Source organism: Gopherus flavomarginatus, chromosome 1 (genome assembly GCF_025201925.1).
Source record: "Gopherus flavomarginatus isolate rGopFla2 chromosome 1, rGopFla2.mat.asm, whole genome shotgun sequence".
Classification (NCBI taxonomy): Eukaryota; Metazoa; Chordata; order Testudines; family Testudinidae; genus Gopherus; species Gopherus flavomarginatus.
The window spans coordinates 230,585,077-230,603,779 of NC_066617.1; the positions used below are offsets into that span (position 1 = coordinate 230,585,077).

The window sequence follows — 18,703 nt, forward strand, 5'->3', positions numbered from 1 at the left end:
ATGAATAGTTACCCAGCTCTGAAAATTTTTTTGCTGAAAAAATTTCACCCAGTTCAACTCACATACGTTTGAAGGAAGTTTACATACTGCAATCACATTTCTCCTTTTATGCAACTTTTTTGGTTGGAATCTATGAAAATGCAGCCTTTTTGATAGCATTTTAATTGTTGTATTCCCATATATCAGCATGGTTCACCTATTTTTGTACCGCTCTGAAAGGCTATATGTGACAGTTTTTACCTTTTTACCTTCGGCGACAGGAATATTAAATTTAATGAAATTATGTTAACTGTATTATGTAAATATAAATAAAACATTAGAACTCTGACAGTAGAATTAAAACAATTAAAAAAAAAGTACTGTTCATGCCCCATGAAATTTTGGCCATCTTCCATCCAAGTCCCTCTACTTCTCCTTTTAAGTCTGGTCTGCCACTTGCATTTTCTGATTTCCCTCAACTTGGATTTCATTCTGCATCTACTATTTACCATCTTGCAAACCCAAGTTCAGACCTACTCCTCCCCCTATCTGGACCACAAAAAGCTCCCCACTGCTCATTCTGCAAATCTAGATTTCCACTTGTCAACTTACCTCCCATTAACAGAAATATCTTCAGCGGGAGCTGCCGAATGCTCCATATGAGTTAGACCTTCATAATGGCAGGACTGGAAAACATGGGTCATCAAGTCTCTCTCTTCTACAATCTGCAGGATCACCTGGAAAAGACAGTGCTAAGGAGATCCCATCAACCGAAAAATAACATCAGTCTGAGCCCAGCATTCTGATAGCAGCAGCAGAATCTTAACAGAATGAGCCCAGGCCAGGTCCCTATTACTAGTGGTATGATAGTCTAGTCTCAGTCTTCAGTGTGGGGAGGACTCCATGAAACAAATCCCACACCCGACTCGAGGAAACAGTTGCTGTTATTCATGAGCATGCACATTTTGTAATGTATCTACACCCATGAAAAAAATAAACGAACTGCTGAGTTAAAGAAGAGACTGCTGTATTATGGTTTCATTAAAGGAGACTTAATAATTTACAACTTAATGACAAAATGTACGCTATCGGAGAATTTCGGAGTTACTTGTGGCATGAATGTTTAAGAAAAGGCAGCATAATACCACATTTCAAAAGACAAGACACCTTGTACAATAGTTATTCTCAAGGTAGGCAACAAACTGAATAATATTTTCTTATTTATGTAAACAGGATACTGGGTTTAAGATAAAAACCATAATTGACACACAAGTGCCTAGCAATAGGAAAGAATCTGGAACCTCAGTTCTTAAAGAGAATCTACTTTCTTGCTGATTACATTTAATGATTAGGACCCCCTGAAAGAAAAGTACATTTTGGAAATCTGCAGAAGACTGGAAGTATCCAATCATGATCAGTCATATTCCAATACTCACACTAAAAAAAAAGTAAATTTTATAAATATCTACAGTATTTAATAAAGATGTCTCAACCAAGACAACACTTGTCTACATATTTAAGTTCAGCACTTAAAATAAAGAAAAAGTGAATAAGTACTGTACAGATATTTAATTTGCTCTCATCCAGAAAACAGAATTAAGTTCTTCTCTTTTAAAGTCTTTGCAATTCTGTCAGTGACATGAAATTTAGTTATCCATTGAAGACAAAAGACTGATAAACCATTTCTGTCTGTGGGGAAAGGAGATACAGTAACAGGACGGTTTAAAGAAACAACATGTTAGATCAAGGCAAGTAAGAGTTAGCTTCTTATTTAACCATTTAAATGTTAAGTGACTTGTACCCCATCAGTATAAATCGGTGATTCTTTTAGACTCTGGATTAGTAAATGTTTAAAAAAAACAAACTGGTATCAGGAAGTTATTCTCATCAGATTTCCTGTAAATTCTTTGGTGCCATATGCTCTTAGGAAGTAAAGTATAAAGGAAAGCTAATGGTTACAAGTAACTTAATAAATGGTACACAGATAAATATCATACAGAGATTAAAAAGCAAAACATAATGAAGTGCAGTTACCTGCATGAATAAAGTTAGTCACAACATCCCATTTTTACCTCACAATAGAAGACTGTAGACTAAACTTCAGATTTTCTTAGATTTACAAATATTCTAGTACATCTCAGTAGCACTTCTTGGCCCACTAAAGAAAAGTACAAACTAAACATATTAAAATACCAGTTATGTCATATGACAATGTTATCATATTTGATTACTACATATCACCTGCAATAATATTTTAAGAAAGGGTGATCACGTTCATAAACTGTTCATACAAAGAACATCAAGGCTGGCTGCATCCCTATATGGAATTTTAATGATTTTAAGTTCGTGTCTCTCTTTAAGATATTTTGGAAGCAAGTATGAAAGCAGATATTCATGTCAGTTTTCAAAAACTGTTTACGGGTAGCAGTGATATCTGGAAAATGGTTAATTTTCTTCCTGCAGCATTTCCTCTATTTCTTTGTCCCAGTTATCATCACGTTTTTCTGATTCTGTCACCACTTCATACTCTTGAAGCTCTTGCTGTAATTCCTTCTCCCAATCAGCAGTCTCTTCTAAAAGGAAGATAAATGATATGTAATACCTAGTTTGGCAGTACAGAATGTTGTTTATGTATAACTAGATTAATTTTCACTGAGGCTACCTGTCTTGCATTCCAGAGTTCTGGAAGTTCATGTATTTCATCTTTGGAACAACTGCTGATGAAAAACTAATATACAGAGGGATACCCCCAGAATGTTATTATAAAGTACTAATGTAATAACAATGGACAAATATTTATATTTGATGTTTTCTCCACTTCAGTGTAACCCAAAATGTCTACCTGTAATCAAAGACAAGCTGATTTTTCAAACTGTCTACAAACAGTGTGAATTCAAGTCTTCCTCTCTGCTATCAACCCCTCCCCACCTTTTTTTTACAGAAAAAGAAAAAGATCTATGCTATATGAAAAATTCTACACACCTTAGTTAATGATTATCCACTATCAAATGTTACCAGCTTGTGGAATTCATTGGTTTCAAAGATCAAAATCAAATACTATGGGTAACTGAAGGAGGGATGAACAATTTTATTTCCATTAAGATATATAGCTAGGCAAGCCCATATAATAAGGAATAAAAATAATGAACTTTCATACTTCCTGGCAAAAGAGGAGTCAGGAGGCACTTCTGTGTTGCTACCCTTCCTTCAAATTGACAAGGCCAGTAATGAGAAGAAGGCTGGGGTAGAGGCTTGCATTTGAAGTATTAGGTATTGGCCAGTCCTGGAATCTGGATATCATAGTGGTAATTCCATAGTCTCTTCCAGTATTGTGAGTTAGTATTTCTACTAAATACACTATATATAGCTTTATTAAAACCACTCAACAAGAATTTCAAATCAATTCGGGAAAATGCATATGAGGTTAAACCTACAAACTATTAAATTTGGGGTTGTAACAGCTTGCAAATAACGGAGTTCAGACTAATAGTCACAGCATCTGAACACTTGGATTACAATTCTACTCTAAAAGTGATTATGTAAAAAATGGCAGATTATTTTATTGTGGTATATTCAAAGTCACATCTACCAAGACTAAACTTATTTTTCTGCTTTTCACTTCTGTTAACTCGACAGAGCAATGCTAAGACAACTGAATTCTTTTTCTTCTTGTTCATCGTATTCAAAATTATTTAGTAAGTTCTCATTAGTTAAATTTATGTAACTCCATTTAAGGCACCAGTATCACTGAAACCATAATCTGGATTGTAAAATCTTTACTGTTGATGATGATGCACAATAAGGAAAATGCAGCTTCACTTTCACATCCCACACTGAGTTTGCAAGGATTGCAGTTACACAAAAAACCTTTTACTTACAATCAAGTATGTGAGATGGGAATTCAGAAAAAATGAGAATCCCGTCATTTTCAGTCATTTTTTCATAGCAGAACTTCTTGTAAAATTGTTTGTTTCTTCAGAACATTTTTTTTGTAACTAGTATTCCATGCAAAAGACTGCTTGAATGTCTTAATAGTGATTAGTCCTTTCTGCAGTGAGGCATTCCAGAAATAAATAAATAGTCAAACAAAACATGTACTTTTCTACCATTTACTATGGTGCCATGATGATTTTTTGACTTGCCTGTCAAAAAGTTACTTGCTTACTAAAAGTAGAATTTTACAAGGCTCAGTCAAATCCTTACTGCCATCATTTGAAATGCAGTAAACATCTAAAGGATTTTTTTTAAATTGCCTAGAATGAATGTAGTCAAATGTATAAAAAGCTATTTACTTTATTAGCTTTAATTTTTCTTTTACCTTCTACTATGGAAGTCTCCTTTTCTTTTTTGTCAAGCACCAATTGTTCCATTTCCTTCCTTAGGTCTTCCTGATTCAGGTTACATGCATCAAAAGCATCACTAACAAATTCTGATACACCTGGACTAGTGGAAATCTCTTCCTCGTCCTTGAATAAAATAAATTTTGATCATTCACAAAGGAAAACACACTTGACAATCATTACTCCATGTGAACTTCTCTTCTATAGCTTAGTCAAATACAAATAAAAAAAATCTATTTTGTCAATTACCATATCTTTCTGAAAAGAAAAAAAACTTTCGATATACATTCTGAAGAAGCGACTAATTTCCATGGTGTTTTTTTTTATTTTTCTAAGAATTGTAATTCAGTTTAGTAATCTCCAAAAACAGTGAAAAGATTAAAGTAATTTAGTAGTAATAAAAATGTTTATATTAATTGTGGAGGCACTGAAAAAAATCAAAGACTGTCCATAAGAGGACGAGAGTTACAGTAGGATTGATCTCTGGAAACCTCTCCCCTGGTTTTAGTTAACAGAATAGAATTCATTGGTCTCATTTCTCTAATGTTCTGTACTGCAATAAAGAAAAAGCTGTTGCTGGAGTACAGAATTAGATGTTAAATACTGAACCTTTTGGATATTCATTTGTAAAGTAAGTTCCACAGTATTAAGATACATGACAATATTGGCAAAACCACCAATCTGTATTTAAAATAAGTGTTACTAATGGTGTATTAAATGTTATTACTGCTTAGTAAATTTATGGCTCCAGCTCTGTCTGAAACAGTTCCCTAGCAACAATATTGCAATCCAAGATTAAGAATGTCGTTAGCTCTACAAGTTTATGACTTCTGCAGTGGCAAGCAAAATTGTTTTCAGTGTCATAATAAAATGGTGTCATAATGACAGTGCCTATGCTGTTAAGTCTTAGCATAAGTCTCCAGAAGTATTAATATTGTACAGACAAATATTTTATTATGAAGCAAACCTGCTATCGCTAAACACAACAAAAACCTCAAACTCACAGTCTGTGAGATCATGCATTAAATGTAAATTTCATACACTGAACTTCAGATGTAGTATACATCATGTTACCTCTTGAGGTTTTAGCTGAGATTTGATTGCAACAGGTGGTGTTTTGGGCCGTACTGTTTCTAGAAAGAGGAAAAAAACAGAAATTTGATATATTTTATTAAACTTAAATATCCCCAGAACTAATTTAAAGTGTATAAGTATTAACTATGCTGGGAAATTTTCTATTTCAGGGGATACCTTATATTTAAAAGTTAAGTTCAGTTATGGGTGAAATATTTACAAAATAAGAATGAATTAACTAGAGAATGTTTTTTTCTACATTGATTCTATTTTTACAATGAAATTTAAGATAAAATTCTGTAAGCAGTTGTACCCTTATTATTTCAGGCTAAAGAAACTTTGGATAAATCAAACTGAAAAAAAACCCTACCAATAAGTAAGTCAACCAAATAGATCAGTATCTGGGTGAGGCTTCCAGGCTTGTGATCTTCCTCATAAAGTCAATTAGAAGATAAGATCCTTCTGAGAGGATCTTAGCAGTCTGGAATCTAGGCTACGCCAGAACTCCAGGTGAACCTTGGACAGGCTTACTGAAACAGAACGATTGGAAGGGGAAGAATGTTTTGGATCATAGCACTTAGTATTTTGCATTCAAGGTTGCATCCACTGATATCAGTTTGGTAATGTCAAGTAAAAAGATGTAGACTGGCCCTTGCAACCCAGTTATTGCCTAACACACCACCACCACAGAGGGAGACACTTGCAGCCCATGAAATGACCTAGTTTATAAAGGTAGGGAGCCCTCATGCCCAGAGGGCAAAGATACCCAATCGTTGTGCTATAAAGGGCTCTATTAATTCAGGTAAACAGCTTGTTATGAGCAAAAATTTGAGAAAATCCTGGGTTCTGTGATCTCTATAAAAATGAGAGTTGACTTTGTGGAGAAACTTTTACCTGTGAAATATCAGGAAGGGCTATTTACAAGAAAGTGCTACTAGTTCTTCCAACCTTCTAGTGTGGAAATAGCCTGAGGAAAGGTCAACTTAATTGAAAATCAAAATGGGAAAAGTAGACTCTGGGAAAACTCAAATATATATTCCAACAAGGTGTGGTCTAGCAGCAATATTCTTAGCCACACTGAGAAACCTGGTGACTAGAATTGGGATCCAACCAGAAAACCCTCTGTGGAATACCCAATGACCACTGAAAGGCCATTGAGCAGCCTCTTTATTTACCCTTAGCTAGAAGAACTCCAGCACAGGGAGACAGAGCAGAAGATGGATCCCTCCACTTTGCTGATAGCTAATGGGGTATTCCCCACTCCCCCTCCCACTTGTGGTGGTGTTTTGTTTGCAGAAGTCTTTTTAGATTTCAGCAAGTTGCAGACTGCCCTGTCTCCTATAGCCTTGCAAATTAAGGATTCTCTTTCAAATGCAAGTGTAAAAGCCTAGATCTAGAAAGTGGGCAGAACTCCTGCAACAATGTAATGAGAAGTTGCAGGGCAAATTTAGGAACGAGGGTTCCTTACAGAACATAATTGTACACTGATACAGAAGATCAAGATTTTAAATCAGCAATTACTATTTCTATTGCACACTTTGAGCCTCCAGTCAAGTGTGTTAAGCACTGTAAGAACAAATAAGATGACACAGACTCTCCACCAAAGTGCTTATGATCTAAGACACTATGTAAATTTATTTGTCAGATTTCTTTCTTTCATTTCAATTCCCAATTAATTAGCCACAATATTAGCAGTAATCCTCATTTGCTGAAGGTAGCTTTATGAAGCAGCAGGATATAGAAACAAAAATTAAATGAGACTTTTAGTAGTAACAAGAAAAGTGGAATCCAATAACCAGAGCACTCTGTGTATGTGCAATACTATGAAAGAGACTATCTGCAAAGTTTACATTTTGCTGAACCGGGGAAACTTTTTAAAAAAACAAACTTTATGTACAAGTTTAAAAACGCAGTAGCAGGATTATAGTAGCATCTACAGTGGTAGGCAATATAAAAACACACAAAACAGAAGACTGTCTCTGCTTCCAAAGAGTTCATTATATAATTTAAGACAAAATGTAATAGGTGAATGTAAAGAACAATCAGAAGGAAAAGGAAATAGAGGACAAGGGAAAAAGCAGTAAGAATGCACATTTATAGAGGCCAGCAAGGTACATAGCTACATGTTTGAGACTACTTGAAAATAAAATAACCTGAAAAAAAAAATCAACCAAAAACATATATGGAAGTGTCTACCAGCTGTTATCAGCTGGCAGTTTCTCACAGGCATGATGGTAGGAGGAAGACTTGAAAAGGGATATAAAGGAATACTGTAGCTTCACAGAGTAGTTCAAGGGCATATGCCTTACATAAAAGGTGGTGTGGAAGAACTCTCAAAGGTTTTTGTGAGAGAAACAGATAAACAGATAATTGAGGTTAGTCTTCTTGGTGAAATGGAGAAGAGATGTGATAAGACGTAAGAACAGGGGCGCTTACACATAAAGGGTATTAAAAGATAAAGACAAGAATCACTTGATATGGTGGTGATGGAGTTAGTGGAGGGATGTGTTCAAAGAGATCAACGAGGAAGATGATCTTAGGGTATGGCTACACTTGAAATTTCAAAGCGCTGCCGCAGCAGCGCTTTGAAGTGTGAGCATGGTCAGAGCGCCAGTGCTGGGAGAGAGCTCTCCCAGCGCTGCACGTAAACCACATCCCTTACTGGTGTAGCTTGCAGCGCTGGGAGCCGCGTTCCCAGCGCTGCGGCACTGATTACACTGAGGCTTTACAGCGCTGTATCTTGCAGCGCTCAGGGGGGTGTTTTTTCACACTCCTGAGCGCGAAAGTTGCAGCGCTGTAAAGTGCCAGTGTGGCCAAGCCCTTAGTAACTGCATTTGAATGGACCTGAAGGGATCAAGATGGGAGATGAAGAGGCCCTAAGATCTGGTCATGGCCTGGATGTATAGGGCTAGATGGAGGGAAGAGTCAGTAATACTACCCAGTTTACAAGCATTATTAACTGGGTAGATCATGCAAACACTTGGAAGGTGGTAAGGTGATAGGGAATAGCCAGCATGGATTTGTAAAGAACAAATCGTGTCAAACTAATCTGATAGCGTTCTTTGATAGGATAACGAGCCTTGTGGATAAGGGAGAAGCGGTGGATGTGATATACCTAGACTTTAGTAAGGCATTTGATACGGTCTCACATGATATTCTTATAGATAAACTAGGAAAGTACAATTTAGATGAGGCTACTATAAGGTGGGTGCATAACTGGCTGGATAACCGTACTCAGAGAGTAGTTATTAATGGCTCCCATCCTGCTGGAAAGGTATAACGAGTGGGGTTCCACAGGGGTCTGTTTTGGGACCGGCTCTGTTCAATATCTTCATCAACGATTTAGATGTTGGCATAGAAGTACGCTTATTAAGTTTGCGGACGATACCAAACTGGGAGGGATTGCAACTGCTTTGGAGGACAGGGTCAAAATTCAAAATGATCTGGACAAATTGGAGAAATGGTCTGACGTAAACAGGATGAAGTTCAATAAAGATAAATGCAAAGTGCTCCACTTAGGAAGGAACAATCAGTTTCACACATACAGAATGGGAGGAGACTGTCTAGGAAGGAGTATGGCAGAAAGAGATCTAGGGGTCATAGTGGACCACAAGCTTAATATGAGTCAACAGTGTGATACTGTTGCAAAAAAAGCAAATGTGATTCTGGGATGCATTAACAGGTGTGTTGTAAACAAGACACGAGAAGTCATTCTTCCGCTTTACTCTGCGCTGGTTAGGCCTCAACTGGAGTATTGTGTCCAGTTCTGGGCACCGCATTTCAAGAAAGATGTGGAGAAACTGGAGAGGGTCCAGAGAAGAGCAACAAGAATGATTAAAGGTCTTGAGAACATGACCTATGAAGGAAGGCTGAAGGAATTGGGTTTGTTTAGTTTGGAAAAGAGAAGACTGAAAGGGGACATGATAGCAGTTTTCAGGTATCTAAAAGGGTGTTATCAGGAAGAGGGAGAAAACTTGTTCACCTTAGCCTCCAATGATAGAACAAGAAGCAATGGGCTTAAACTGCAGCAAGGGAGATTTAGGTTGGACATTAGGAAAAAGTTCCTAACTGTCAGGGTAGTTAAACACTGGAATAGATTGCCTAGGGAAGTTGTGGAATCTCCATCTCTGGAGATATTTAAGAGTAGGTTAGATAAATGTCTATTAGGGATGTTCTAGACAGTATTTGGTCCTGCCATGAGGGCAGGGGACTGGACTCGATGACCTCTCGAGGTCCCTTCCAGTCCTAGAGTCTATGATGTTGTCAGTAATGAAGAAACAAGGAAGTAGGGAGGAATGTGGTACATAGTTTTGGCCATGCTAAATTTAAGTTGATGACAAGACATCCAGCGTCATGCAGAGATACAGAACTGGATGGAGGGAGACAGGTCTGTACTGGAGAGGTAGATTTATGAGTCATTGGCAAAGAGAAGATAGTTGAAACCATTTGAGAAGATGAGATCACACTTAGAGTGAGTGTAGATGGACAAGAGAAGGAAGTCAAGGACACATCTCCGAGGACCCACCATGAAAAGTGCACACTGAAGATGTGGTCACACATCTGAGAGAACAGAGCTGTGAAAGCTAAAAGAGGATGACGTTTCAAGGAGGAAATCATCATAAATTATTTTAAAAAGCAGGTTAAGAAGGATGAGTATGGTGTATGGATCCTGAGAACTGGCCAAGAGGGGATCAGGGACTTTGGTGAGAGCAGATTCAGCAAAGTGAAGAGGGTGGAAAACAGATTAGAGGGGATTCAAGGTTGGAGATGGAAGTGCTGAACTTCAGGCAATGGTTGTAGCTACTGTATTCAGCGAATTTAGAGATGAATGGGAGATGATAAGACTAGTTAGAGAGGAAGGTGGGGTCAAGGGTATCTTTTTTAAAGGATACTTATCATATATAGAAAAATCTGCACCTATATTATAAGATTAGCTATACAACCGAATGCAACATTGAAAAGAGATATTTTTCCCCAAAAACAAATTTAACAGAAGAACTAGGTGGAATGTGTAGTAATACCTTAAACTATCTTTTTAAAAAAAACCTGAGTACATCTTAATGATGTATCTATACCTGAATCAACTTCTGCAATCTTTTGATGAAAACAGCTTCTCTTTAATTATATATAGAAAAGAGGGCAATATTTAAAGTGAATCAGTAGATCAGATAAACTTAGAGGGTTTGGGTTTTTTTTAAGAGGGACCTGTTTTTGAAACAACACTTTTTCAAGAAGCCTCCTATATATGGTACAAATAAGTTGTAAACTAAAAAATGTATAGTATCTGATGCATATAGATACTAAGAAGTGTGACAGTGAGTGAATTGTTCATACTGAGCTGCTTACTCAAAACAAATACTTTCTGTACCTGTTAGCTGTATATCCTCTTTCCTGCCATTGTTCTCCTCCTTTCCTACCACTTGCTGTTGAGCCGCCAGTGCAGTGAGCTGTGCAGACTGTTTAATTAGGGAAACCCGGTAGAAATAATTTCTCCAAAACACGTCCTCCTTTACACTAAGGAAAAACACAAATATAGGTTTTTATGACTACATGGCTTTAACGACTACATTTGATTTGTGGAAAGTTTACAGTTAGCTGCAAGCAAGGTAGAAAAAACAGAGGCACAAAGTTAAAGCTACTGTAGTCAAAGCTACAGTCATAGCTTACAGGAGTGAGGGCAGAATTTTGCTTCCACCTTTCAAGTGTCTGGAGTACTCTGAAGTGTAACTTCAGCTTTGAATTCCCTGACATGGACACACCAGTTTAAAAAAACAACCAATGCAATAGTCTCCAACTTCTTAAGTTACTGTTACATATTTACCACTTAACTCCAGTTTAACAGTGTATTTAATTTGGGAAAAAAGATTAGCATAATAACAAGCTGACGTACATTATCATCTTCAAAAGAACATACTACAAACTCCTACTTTTCAGCCAGGCAAAACAAAACCACATGAATCCCACCTCTAGTCTTGGCTTAGCCCCCCTCTCCAAAGTCTCATCCCCTTTGATAAGCTACAACCATGTTGTCTGGGCTGGACTACTAGTGGGGCCAGAGCTCTACTAGCTTTGTGGAGAGCAGCAGATCTAGGATAAAAGGAGGACTATTTGCTCCCTCTGTACAGCACTGCTCCCTCATGGTGTTGCATCAACAGACGTGGTGTCTTATATTTTTTCTTGCTTGTTGAATTTATATTACAAAGTTTAAAACTGTTTTCAAGGTATGCTTTAGTTGCAACTAAAGTAGCTGCAACATGCAGTATTTTCTGTGCCCTGTGTGCATCAGCTGTGTAAAGCAGTCCTTAACTAAAGGTCCAATCCTACACACATCACTAAAGACAACGGAATGTCTCATAAAAAGCAAGCACATACAAGATTGTGCTCCTACGATACTAAATGCCATAGAGTGAATTAGATGTAACTAAAGTTTCCTCTATTTTTTTCCATTGATGTGCGGAATGAATTTTGTTATGTGCACCAATATCAAGGTAATATGCGGATATGCACCACCAACAGAAACAAAAAACCTAGATATAAATCACTCTCACATATTATATAGTATAGTTTAACCCAACTGTTTTTTTCATTAATGGTAAGGCAGCAATTTAAACGGGGGCCAACATCTGGGCTCCTCACTTGAGCAGAAAGCCCATGGGAGTTTTGCTTAACTAACAATGGCAGAATTTGGCCCTAGAAAAGGTGAATACTTTCAAAAAATCTACAATCAGCAGTATATTTAAACCCTGGATTGTCACCTTCAAATTTAACAAATATAAAAATTCAGTCCACCCGCTGTCTGGCAACATCAAATATTCAGTCTGTCAGTTTGAAAACAAAATATCTGGAGTATAATTGTACAGTGAAGTATTTGTATACAGTATTCTATTAACGTGAAAGCTGCAAACAAAATCCAAATCTTTATGTACAAACTTTATAGCTGACATGCTAGAAAAGCATGCAATCTGAAAATTAGATTCCCAATTAGTCTTCTTTAAAGTGAGTTACACACAGAGAGCATATATTTGAAAGGAAATTACTCCAGTACTAACAGCAGTTCATACAAGCTTAAAGTGTTCTCATATTAAAAAATACATAGTACATTTATATTCAAAAGTAGAAAATTACCTGATTCTAACACAGTGGATTGTGAAACTAGATGGACCTTACAGAAATGCGGTATTGATTGTTGCATTATTTCAGTGGGTTGCTATTTCTACATATTGAACTGATTGTCAACATTTGCCAACTTATTCAGCACAAAGTTCATGTGAGTTTTTGCAACAGGAACAGGAATTAGCATACAATGAAGGACCCAAATAGATTCATACCAAACCCCTTTATTTAGGAAGTGTTTTGAGAGAAGTTTAAAGCTTCAAAATCATACAACATACGTAGCCACAAAGATCAGACTTTTCCTGCAAACATTCGTAAGATATCATTTTCTTTGGATGTGCAAGTTATTTATCAAGACTCCTGAAGATTATCTAGAGGTAGCTCTTAAATTAGTTTCCAAGTAAAAGCTTGCAACTGGGGCATCTTCAGGTTTTTTTTTCCTTTTTATTCATCTTTTTTTTTTTTAAACCTAATTACACGATTTTAAAAAAGCACAGACTTGTGCCACTAAAATCTACACAAAAAATAACTTTTTTTTGGGAGATGCAACAGTTGATTAATCATCTCTTTTTCAGACTATGTTGCAGCCAAAACTCCTGATAGAGTGGATTGATTAATTTACAGCAACATTTTTTAAAAGTACTTGATGATAACTAGGATGTCTCTCTAAGGAATTGCATGAGCTTTAAAAAAATAAAAAAGCAAGCAAGAAAGAAAGGAAGGAAGGAAGGAGGTTGAGGGAGCAATGCAGTGTCCAGAGTTGAAGTGTAATTAAAATTTTACTTAAAAAAAAATCATCCCTAGCTATTTCAGCACCCTTCCTCCACTTCTGCAGAGTGCATACAGCATTGGTAGCCCAGAATCAGACTCATGCCTTTATGCCTAGAGAATTTGTCCCCCCCTCTCCCCAGCCCCAATACACCTGAGCCCAGGTTTCCCAGTACAGGTTCCCTTGTGTGTGCCAATCACACGCTTGCTCGTGTTATGCTCATACAAAGCACACGGGATCTTTATAGAGGAAGGTAAATACACAGCATTTATTGAGAATACAACAGTTAGTATATGCTTTTGTGTCACACACACACACGCCAGTGCTGTTCATAGTTACCAGTCTATTGTGGCTAGAGTCAATCTAATGGCCAGTTAGATTGAGCAGGAGTGTGGAGCTGGGCTCTTGTGGGTCGCAATCCAATGCTCCTGGACTGCAGCAAGACAACCCAACGTCCCATGGCCAAGCACTCTGGTTCTTATAGGTTTTTTTCCTTTGTTGAAGTCTATGGATTTTGCTGTGTCAGTTTGTGAATTGGTATAAACATTCCAATACACATCCGAGAGGGTCATCCTGTCCTTCGTTTGATTTAGTCAGTTGTCGTCAGGGGTGCCAGCCTTTACCTCAGGGTTTCAATCTGCCCTTCATTATGGATGCGCGTTGATGATTCTTTGATGTCATTTAAGTCTCTTTACTTTTTCTTCCTCGACTCTGGCTATAAACAACGGCCTTTACACCTTATCTTTTCCTGATGCATACATCCTCATTCACACAAACAGATGAAGACTACAAACAGTAGTATTTTATATCGAGAAGAAAGGCATTGCAAATTAAACCTTGCCTTCAATGTTTCTCTAATCTACTTAACATAGACACAATAGAGAATCCTGTCTCTTACTTGCTAAACCTTAAAACAAAGAAATGTATATTTGACTAGAGTGCCTAATTTGTAATACATATAGGCAACCACAGTAGACATTATAACACATCCTAAAACAAAAGGTGACCATAATCAGTAAGAAGGATTGTTCTGGTCTGTCATTCCTTTCTGCTATTCAAAAAGGGGTGGCTAGCAGGATGAAATCAAATCATACATTAATTCTTATAGTACATTATAAAATCCAGCTCCTACACTTGGTATTGTTGAAGTAGAACCAGAAGTTGCTGGTGCCACTCACTTGGGGAGGCAGCTGCGCTAAGAACGGCCCGGGAAACTCAGCCGCTTGTCTCCTGGTCCCTTTGTTACCGCCCTGAACTCCTGGCCACTTTGCAGCCATTCACAATATCAAGCCTCTGCTCTTGTCTGGCCTGGCCTACACTACGCGTTTAAACCGATTTTAGCAGTGTTAAACCGATTTAACGCTGCACCCGTCCACACAATGAGGCCCTTTATATCGATATAAAAGGCTCTTTAAACCAGTTTCCGTACTCCTCCCCGACGAGAGGAGTAGCGCTGAAATCGGTATTACTATATCGGATTAGGGTTAGTGTGGCCGCAAATCGACGGTATTGGCCTCTGGGCGGATTCCCACAGTGCACCATTGTGACCGCTCTGGACAGCAATCTGAACTCAGATGCAGTGGCCAGGTAGACAGGAAAAGCCCCGCGAAGTTTTGAATTTCATTTCCTGTTTGCCCAGCGTGGAGCTCTGATCAGCACGGGTGGCGATGCAGTCCCAAATCCAAAAAGAGCTTCAGCATTAACCATGCGGGAGATACTGGATCTGACCGCTGTAAGGGGAGACAAATCTGTTCTATCAGAGCTCCATTCCAGAAGACGAAATGCCAAAGCATTTGAAAAAAATCTCCAGGCTATGATACAGAGTCCACCGCACAGTGCTGCGTGACAAGCGTAATGGAAAGCCAAAGAATCAAATGGACGCTCATGAAGGGAGGGTGGGGGTACTGAGGACTCCAGCTATCTCACAGTCCCCAGCAGTCTCCGAAAAGTATTTGCATTCTTGGCTGAGCTCCCAATGCCTGTAGGGTCAAACACATTGTCCGGGTTGTTTCAGGATATAGCTCGTTAATTTACTCCCCTTCCCCTCCGTGAAAGAAACGGGAAAAAAATCATTTCTTGACTTTTTTCAGTGTCACCGTATGTCTACTGCATGCTGCTGGTAGACACGGTGCAGCGGCAGTGAACAGTAGCATCCTCTCCCTTCCCTTCCCCGGTGGCAGACGGTACTGTACAAAAGGACTGATAGCCATCCTTGTCATCATCCCGTGAGTGCTCCTGGCTGGCCTCAGGTGAGGTCGGCTGGGGGCACCTGGGTTAAAAATAGGAATGACTCCTGGTCATTCCCAGTAGATGGTACAGAATGGCTGGTAACTGTCTTCATCATAGCAACTGGGGGCTGAGCTCCATCAGCCCCCTCCCTTTCATGTGTAAAGAAAAGATTCTGCACTGCCTAGACTATCATAGCAGCGGGATGCTAGGCTCCTCTCCCCCGCACTGTTTAATGTCCTGCCTGGACTATTATAGCAGCTGGAGGCTTCCTCCCCCTCATTTTATCTCACTAACAAGTCAGTGTTTCTTATTCCTGCATTCATTACTTCATCACACAAATAGGGGGACACTGCAACGATAGCCCAGGAGGGTTGGGGGAGCAGGGAAGCAATGCGTGGGGTTGTTGCAGGGGCACCCTCTAGAATGGCATGTAGTATATTATTTCTGCAGGATCTGACACGGAGTGGCTGTGCTCTCTGGTACACTGGTTCTGTAGTACACTTGCACCATATTCTAGGCAGGATTGACTCTATTTTTAGATACCATAAAGGAGGGATTGACTCAGGGAGTCATTCCCATTTTTGTCTTTGCGCCCCCAGCCGACCTCAGCCAGGGGCACCCATGACAGCAGCAGACGGTACAGAATGAGATGATGGTTATCAGTCATCGCCAATTTACAGAACAACTGATAACCGTCTCTGCTGTCTTGCAAAGGCAAATGAATGCTGCTGTGCAGCAGTGCAGTACTGTGTCTGTTAGCAACATCCAGTAGACAAACGGTGACAGTAAAAAAAAGCTGAACGGGCTCCTTGGTTGCCATGCTATGGCATCTCCCAGGGCAATCCAGGGAAAAAGGGTGCGAAATGATTGTCTGCCGTTGCTTTCACGGAGGAAGGAATGAGTGACGACATTTACCCAGAATCACCTGCGACACTGTTTTTGCACCATCATGCACTGGGGTCTCAACTCAGAATTCCAATGGGCGGGGGAGACTGCGGGAACTATGGGATAGCTATGGGATAGCTACCCACAGTGCAACGCTCCAGAAATCGATGCTAGCCTCAGACCATGGACGCACACCACCGAATTAATGTGCTCAGTGTGGTCGCGTTCACTCGACTTTATACAATCTGTTTTACAAAACCGGTTTATGTAAAATCGGAATAATCTTGTAGTGTAGACATACCCTCAGTTCCTTCCCAGCGAGGGATGGGTGGGCACAGGAGAGAAGATCATCCCCATCCCGACAATGCAGCACTACCCGGGGGAGCAGGATGGAGAGGGTGTTATGCAAAAATCGGAGGGCAGGGTGCTGTACAGTGGCCCCACAAGTCCCGGGGCAGGACAGGGATGGGGGCCCACCTGGTGTTGAGCATACCTGCTGTGAGGAGAGGTGCCCCACCGCTGCCCCCTCCCCATCAGCTGGGGTGGCCGGCACGCCCCGCTGCTCCTCCAGCTGCCCAGCCCGACGCCTCCCCACTCCACAGCAGCCCCTGCTGCTGTTCTTCAGCCCTGCCCCACTCCCTCCCACTGTTGCTGAGGATGTGCGCCCCGGCGCGGCACTTGATGGAATGCTGCGCAGCCGTGCAGCTTAGAGGGAACACAGGATGTAACACAGTATTAGGCAAAATGTTCCACATGAGATGCTCCTTTTAAAAAAAAGTGGGGGGAGAGGAGGGGGAACTTGAGTGGGCAAAACAACTGAGAATGTTTACGTATTATAGGCAAAGCTGATAAAATTGTCCAATACTACCAATTATAAGATCCTGTTTCAATTACATATAACTTTGGCAAACTAACTGTTTTGACTGAAATTTTCCATACTAGGTGTCAGCTCAGGCTGAATTTTTTGGGAAAGTTTCAGACAAAATGGTTCAGCTGTTTCTTAGAATAAACTTAGGGAAAAAAGTACTTTTTGCAATGTTAAAAAAACATTTATAACTGTTTCACTGAGAAGCGCTAGAGTCCCCTGTTCTTTGCAGCAGGGACTTGAAATATGGTACGGGATAGCCTCTGTGTCAGAGATGTGCCTTTTGCTGTTCTTGTGAAAATCCATCTAAATTGGCCAAGTTACAAGCCTTTGAAAACTGTCAGTTTGCACATGCAAAGTAGAGATTTGTTAGCGCGTCAGAGCTAAAACCTTCAACAAATCCATCTGCATTGACCATGCTCCAGCTGTGCGTGACCAGACTGCAAATGTGCTCTCCCCCACAGAGCAACTCAGTATACTCCAGCCTAGGGATGCAACAGTTCAGCAAGACTTCTCTTTAAATTGTAGCTCTGGCTGCTGCATGCTGTGCACCAGAACGGAGCGCAGGGATACTCTCTCGTGTCTCAAGGACACCCCCCCCCACCTCCTCTGACAGCATTGAAGAGGAAGGTGCCTGACTTGAACACAGAGAGGACAAGAGCCAGACAATGTGGGGTGGGGTGGAGTGGAGATAACACTGGGACTTTTTAGGCATGGAGACTGGGAATTGGAGCTAGGGAGGTAAATGGGGTACTGAGACTGGAAGAGGGCACTGGAGAGACTGGAACTGTCCGAGCAAGGAGATTAGGACTGGGAACCAGCACAGTGTGGGAGAACAGGGAGATGAAGGACAGATCTGATGAGGAGCTAGGGTGCCCTGGACAAGCAGCTAAGGGATGTGTGTGTTGGGGGGGGGTATGGGAGTGGGCTGAAATTAGATCAGGAGCCTGGGAGCTGGGTGGGAGTTGAGTTGGGCTGGGCAATAAGACTGGAAACAAGGGTGGAGAGACTGGGACTCAGATGCACAGTATCCAGTGGGAGACTTGCTGGGCAAGACAACCAGGACCGGAATGAAAAGCCTGAGGAGGAGCCTGGAACAAGGAGCTGAGGGTGGAGAAGAGACAGGATTGGAACAAGTTGGAGGGGATGGGACAGAAGGGGTTGAGCTTAGGTGAAACAGACCAAAGGGTCTGTAACTCCTAGAAAACATTTCCTCCTTCAGTCCTCTGGGAATAAAATCCAAGATTCTAGAGTCTTGCTATTCTTCTGCACTCAGCAAATATCTGTGAAACCCACTGGCAAAGTGTCTCATCCCCAGGTAGTGCTGGTCGACATAGAGGAGGACAACTACTACTGTTAGTTACTTTTTGTTAACTCAAGTGGCAGAGGTCTGTGTGGTAGATCTAAGGGTTCCAACCTGCTCATGAACCATTTGGATGTCAATATGGT

The 18,703-nt window shown here is 40.1% G+C and overlaps 1 protein-coding gene across 1 annotated transcript in view; it reads right to left on the minus strand.

Moving 5' to 3' along the window:
• Positions 1-989: 989 nt before the first annotated feature.
• SYAP1 (synapse associated protein 1) overlaps positions 990-18,703 on the minus strand; it is a 34,660-nt gene continuing 16,946 nt past the window's right edge. The window contains exons 6-9 of the mRNA XM_050964324.1: positions 10,762-10,907; positions 5,394-5,452; positions 4,298-4,445; positions 990-2,552 (exon numbers count right to left, since the gene is read on the minus strand). Coding sequence (XP_050820281.1) covers positions 2,425-2,552; positions 4,298-4,445; positions 5,394-5,452; positions 10,762-10,907 — 481 coding nt within the window. The 3' untranslated portion in view covers positions 990-2,424. The remainder of the gene's footprint in view (positions 2,553-4,297; positions 4,446-5,393; positions 5,453-10,761; positions 10,908-18,703) is intronic.